General features: G+C 33.4%; 1 protein-coding gene across 2 annotated transcripts in view; it reads left to right on the top strand.

Moving 5' to 3' along the window:
- Positions 1 to 6,460, top strand: part of LOC306870377 (colorectal mutant cancer protein) — a gene marked incomplete at its 5' end in the record, with an annotated part of 85,814 nt that overhangs the window by 78,083 nt on the left and 1,271 nt on the right. For both annotated transcript variants that reach the window (XM_079417610.1, XM_079417609.1), the window contains 3 exons: positions 2,905 to 3,117; positions 4,896 to 4,984; positions 5,799 to 5,921. In XM_079417610.1, the coding sequence (XP_079273736.1) occupies positions 2,905 to 3,117; positions 4,896 to 4,984; positions 5,799 to 5,921 (425 nt within the window). The remainder of the gene's footprint in view (positions 1 to 2,904; positions 3,118 to 4,895; positions 4,985 to 5,798; positions 5,922 to 6,460) is intronic.

The raw sequence follows: 6,460 nt of genomic DNA, 5'->3' as shown, positions 1-6,460 counted from the left end.
TAATAATAATAATAAACCAACCTACTCTCAGAAAATCTGTCTGAATGCTTAGTTCATGTTTTAAAGTCTGATGTTAAATTTGTTGCAAATGCTCACTAAGTCTGCATTTATTTGTTCAAAAATACAGTAAAAATTGTGAAATATTATTAAAATTTCAAATAGCTGTTTTCTATGTGAACATATTATAAACTGTAATGTATTTCTGTGATCTGCAGCTGTATTTTCAGCATCATTTCTCCAGTCTTCAGTGTCACATGATCTTCAGAAATCAGTCTAATATGCTGATTAAACCTGATTATTATTTGAAAACAGATTATTATTGTAAACTAAAACCATAAAAAATATACAAAGAGTTCATTTGCAAAAACCAATAAATCCATTTATTTTATTTTTTTTCAGAAATCACGTTTTTTTTATTATGCATTCCAAGTAATATCAATCAAACTGCAGTCGGGTTGTTTTGATTAAGTAATAATAATTTAAACAAATACAGGTCATTTACAAAATTAAAGCTCATTGAAAGTTTTTTTTTTTTTTACATATTAAAAGTTGGTTTTATAGCAAAAGCAGATAACTCCACATTTCATGTTTTAGAGTTTAAAAGACACTGGTTTAATCTCCTCAGATGACAATGTAGATGCGTGACAAACGATGTTGTGATCTTAAACTGTATGGATGTGATTACACACAATACACGGAGCTTTTCCTTCACCATTGTAACACGCTGCTTTCGCAAGGATCCATGAAAATGTCTCCGCTTTTATTTTCCTTTTACATCCTGAAGAAGATATCACAGGTTCATGAAGCTGAAATTATCCATCCTCGATCACTTTTAGTCAGCTTTGAAAGTGAAAGTAGCCTTGTCACCTGACCTGAATACAGCGCACTGATTGGCTAGAATGGATTTATCGGCTTCTGTTCAAAAACAACAGGCTTCTGCAGTAAAACATGAACTCGTGATGCCTTGAAAGAGGACAATACCGGCTTTTTTGACAAAACGTGTTTAGGGTTCAGATCGTGCTATATGTGGGGAATAATGCACGACAATCAGCTCTTTTTTTTTGTAAATTTTTTTGCAAATGAACTCTTCATATATTTGTATTACTTGAGACATTACATCAACTGAAATAAAATAAAATATTTCAAAATAAAATAAAACTATTTCAGCTAGTTGCCTAGGCAGCATTTCTCATTTCCATTTAGTTTAAAAGTACTAAAATGACAAAAACTAAATAAACTAAAGCTGAAAACTTAACAAACTACAGACATAAAAATTTGAATTAAAATAACAATAAAACTTGAAAATTAAAACAAAAACAGAAACTGAAAAATTATTTATTTTTTTCATTTTAATCAATTATACTAAAATAACACCATTTTGAAAACAGTTGTGCGCAGATGAAAAATAAATGATTTAACATTATAAATGTCACTTTTGATCAATTTAATGCATCACTGATGAAGAAATTCCTCTACTGATACAGTCAGATGTTTTTAACGGAGCAGAAGCTGTAAAATGTTGGATGAATGACTGAAGCTGGAGTTTCTTTCTGTAAACTGAAGCGCTTTAGTTTGGCGACGTCTTTCACAGATGAAGTGTTTCTCCATGTTTAGCATCTCTTTCTGTCAGTTTCATCTGATCATCGGTTCTCCATCAGCACTGTTTCCTCTCGTTTGATCTGTCGGTGACCTTCAGCTTTGGCATTCGTGTGTTTGAAATGTGAGATCCGATCGGACACTGACACCAGATCAGTGCCAAACTCTCCAAGAGTAAATGACCTTCAGAGGAGGATGTGGCACAAACTTTGGGTCTGAAAATACAGTTTCAGTGTGTATGAGATTCCCAAAGCTCTTTGAGCTAAAATATTTTCTTGAAGTTAATATTTCAATCATTTATCAACACATTCATATGTTCACGGTTCTCTGATGTCAGGTAATGAGCACATGATATGCAGGTGGCCAAATAAACATTTCATCTTTTTTAGTAACTATTTGTTTTTTTTTTCATTTTTAATTCAAATAAAATATTTCATATTTTTTGTGTTTTATTTTTGTTATATTATAATTATTGTAAAGTTGTTAGTGTTTTTTTAATTTGTATTTTTATTTTATTTTAATATATTTAAAAAATATTTTTGTCTTATTTAGTAAGTGGTTTATTTTTATTATTTTAAAATTATTTTTATTGACATTAATATTTTTCCTATTTTCATAATATTTCATATTTTTAATCCATTTTGATCATTTTTAAAGTGTTTCATTTAATCTATTTCAGGTAAAATATTAAATCTTTTTAGTGTTTTACTTTATTTTAAATAATTTAAATGTGATTTCAAAAATATCTTGTTCACATTTTCATGATATTTTATATCTTAGTAAGTGATTTATTTTTATTTGTTTTTTAAATTTTTTATTATATTTAATAAAATATTTATTTTAAATCAAATATAGCATCTTTTTATTTCATCTTTGTATTAATTTAAAATAATTTATTTGAATGCCGTTTAAAAATATTTAATATTAATATTTTTCATATTCCTCTGTATTTAATATTATTTAACTAGTGCTTAATTTTGATGTATTTTTTTATTAAAAATTTACCATTTTTATAATTTAATTAATTATCTTTTCATCAACTCAGAAACCCCCATTAGGGAAAGCCTGGTATATGCAATAGAGTTTTTCTTGTGTTTATATACGTAGATTACAAGTCGATACAATATGATAAGAATGCACTAAATTAATTGCATCAAACACAAGGTCTGGGTTTGATGAGTGTGTTTGTGAAGCGTAATTGAGCCGTGAGATGCTCTCAGCGGTGATGTGACCTGTCAGATGAAGCTCTGTGAAATGAGCTGTAGGTCTCAGATGTGTGTGTGTGTGTGTGTGTGTGTGTGTTTTCAGGAGGAGATGGCTGAGCTGAAGGCGCAGCTGTATCTGCTGGAGAAGGAGAAGAAAGCTCTGGAGCTGAAGCTGAGTACGAGGGAGGCTCAGGAACAGGCCTATCTGGTGCACATCGAGCATCTGAAGTCTGAGGTGGAGGAGCATCAGGAACAGAGACGCCGGTCGCTCAACTCCACCGGCAGCAGCGCTGGAGCCAAAGACAAGAGCGGGAAGGTACAGTACATACACTACAACATACTGTCAGGTGCAAATGTGTGCATGCATCATAGAAATCCTAAATAGAAACTTTTTAATCATATGAAAAGTTTAAAATCAGAAGACTTGTGCACATCTCCATCTGTCTGTCTGTCCGTTCTTCTGTCTGTCTGTCCTTCTGTCTGTCTGTCCATCTCTGTCTGCTGTCTGTCCGTCTGTCCATCCTTCTGTCTGTCTGTCCATCTGTCCATCCTTCTGTCCGTCTGTCCATCCTTCTGTCTGTCTGTCCATCTGTCCATCCTTCTGTCCGTCTGTCCATCCTTCTGTCTGTCTGTCCATCTGTCCATCCTTCTGTCTGTCTGTGCTCGTCTCCAGCAGCAGCTTGTGTGAATTATTGACGAGCATCTTCTCTCTCTCTCTGTTTCGATCGATTGCTCTGCTCTATTCTTGTCTTTCTGCTGTGAAAGCGTCTCTTCTGTGGGTGTGAGAGCGGGTTCATCTGCTGTCGATCTCTCCTGTGCTGCGCAGGCGTCTGCGTTACACGTGATGTTCTCTTACAGTCTCTGCAGATCCTAGTATGCCTCATAAAACCTGTGGCCTTCATAATGCTAGCGCAGTGCTCTACTGTACACATAATCCTCTTTATGATAATTTGTTAAGATATTTGCATTTATGTTTATGTATTTTAACGAGTGATTTTATCCAAAGCAACTTGCAATAAAGAAACGAATGCAGTTTTGTCAGTTCATGCTATCCCATGACCTTGGTGTTGCTAGTAGTATGATTTACTGTTTGAGCTTCAGGAACACAGGTACATTATCATTGTCATGATAAAACATGTCTGCTTATCAAGTAAATAAATGCACATGAAATATTCACTCATGCAAATGGTTTCATAACATTAGAAGAACTAGAGTGAAACTAGGACTTATTTCAGTGGTTCTCAACCAGCTTAAAATAAGCTAAAACAACTAAAAATCAAGACTTTTAACATTTTTATTTCAATCCCTCAACAATGTGTGTGTGTGTGTGTGTGTGTGTGTTTGTCTCTGAGGAAACAGGATTCTCTCAGTCTCTGAAAACCTGGATATATGAGGAGGCCTTCATTTCTTTCATTTAAGGAAATATATTGAATTGGCTTTTATTTTTCTATTTTCAGTTTTAATACTTTTATGTGCTTTTGTCATTTTTCATGTTTCTATTTAGCTTTAATTTATTCTTCTTTCAGTTTATTTTTTAATAATTTTTGTTCTTCAACTTATTTCAGTTATTTGGCAAGTAAACTTTTCTTTTCTTTTTTATTTAAGTTTTTGTGCGTGCAGTATTTATATTTTGTGTATGTGTCACTTTGTTTTCTGATAGGGTTTTTTGCCACGGCTGTGTGTTTGTCTTTATTTTGTCGTTTTAATATTCTGGTTTAATTTTAGTATTTTCAGCTAATTTCAGTTAAATATACAAATAACATGATTTGCATACAGTTTTTATCTGCTCATTAATATTGAAGGAAACAGTGATTAGACGGTGAATTGTGATCGCGTGATATTTGGCTGTCATGTGTTAATGAGCTCATGGTTGTGATGCCATTAACCTGTTGATTTTTTAATTAATCTCTTTGGATGTGGAGAGGACATACTGAAAGTTACAGTGTTACACGTAAAAACAGGATTGATGCACATTTGAAATGAACCGTTTAAGGCGTCGTTTTTGGAAAATGAGAAAAACGAGGCTTGATACAGACACGTAAACCTGTAAAAACTGCTTGACTGATGTCTGTCTGTCTGTGTGTGTGTTTACAGGACTCTGATTCTCCAGCGATCAGTCTGTCTGATCTGAGGAGTCTGAGCGACAGCGACCTCGCGGCGGAGCTCACCAGCGTCCTCAGGAGGTCAGTTACTCTCAAACCTCTGAGCCTTCTTTTGTGGATGTTTTGTTGAGTATCATATTTGATCATCAGGCTTTTATGGCTCATATAGTCTGATTTATGATGATGAAACTCTGATGCTTGTAATGTAAATCAATGAGATCTTTATAACAGTACAGCAGATACTGACTTAAAAGTATATACATATCAGTGGTCACTCCAATAATATGTGACCCTGGAGCACAAAACCAGTCATAAGGGGCAATTTTTCAAAAATAAATGAGCTTTCCATTGATGTATGGTTTGTTAAAATAGAATATTTTTCTGAGATACAACTATTTGAAAATCTGGAATCTGAGGGAGCAAAAAAATCTAAATATTGAGAAAATCTTTAAAGTTGTTCAAATGAAGTTCTTAGCAATGCATATTACTAATCAAAAATGAAGTTTTGATATATTTATGGTAGGAAATTTACAAAATATCTTCATGGAACATGATCTTAATATCCTAATGATTTTTGGCATAAAAGAAAAATGTATCAATTTGACCCATAAATGTAGTGTTGGCTATTGCTACAAATATACCTGTGCTACTCATGACTGTGCTACTATTCCTCCGCTGAGGAACAGAGAAAGTAAAGCTTCTGGAAACAAACGCTCCTCAAAAGATCCTGATGATCAGATTTGAGACGCACTTATTTTACTAAAAAATGATTGATGGAGAATCAAGTAAAGCTGAGCTGCTTCAGTCCAGAAAGTGTTCATCTGGAAATATTACTGCAGTTCTTCTGATGTTTACTTGATAAAAATCAGTCAAGGTGTGTGTGTGTGTGTTGCAGAGAGAAGAAGCTGAAGGGTCGTGTTCAGGAGTTGGTGGCGGCGTTAGAAAGACTGACTAAGAGCAGTGAAGTCAGACATCAGCAGTCGGCAGAGTTCGTTAACGACCTGAAACGAGCAAACAGGTACCAGACACACAGGAACAGACGGCTCCGAGGCTTGCACTGATCTGAAAGCAGGATTCAGTGTTTGTGTTCAGCTGAGCGGCTCCTGCTGGTCTCAGCGCAGTGCGTTTAACACAAGCTGCTCAGACTCAGTCAAATATGCTGGTGTTGCACATGAGAAATGCTGCTGAATATGTGTGTTTGCATTTACCAGGGTTATTATATATTATTATACTATTTAGAATCAGCTTTGATTTTATTTCTTTTTTAAATAAAAAATATTTTCTTTTCTTTTTTTCAATATATCTGTTTAGCTTTGATATATTTTTTTTCCAGTTTTAGTCATTTTGGTTCTTCAGCTTATTTCAGTTAGTTGCTAAGGCTACATTTCTATTTTTTTATTTTTAAGTTTTTCTTTTAATTTATATTTTTTGTTATTTATATATGTTTTTGTTGAGCCTTAATTATTTTCAGGGTTTTTTGTTAGGATTTTTCCATGTACTATTTATATTTTATTTTGTGCTTTTGTCAGTTTTATTTATTTTTAGTAATTCAACATT

Source organism: Barbus barbus (genome assembly GCF_936440315.1).
Source record: "Barbus barbus genome assembly, chromosome: 5".
Lineage (NCBI taxonomy): Eukaryota > Metazoa > Chordata > Actinopteri > Cypriniformes > Cyprinidae > Barbus > Barbus barbus.
Note: the sequence above shows the minus strand (reverse complement) of the source record. Positions and strands in the feature narration are given on the sequence as shown.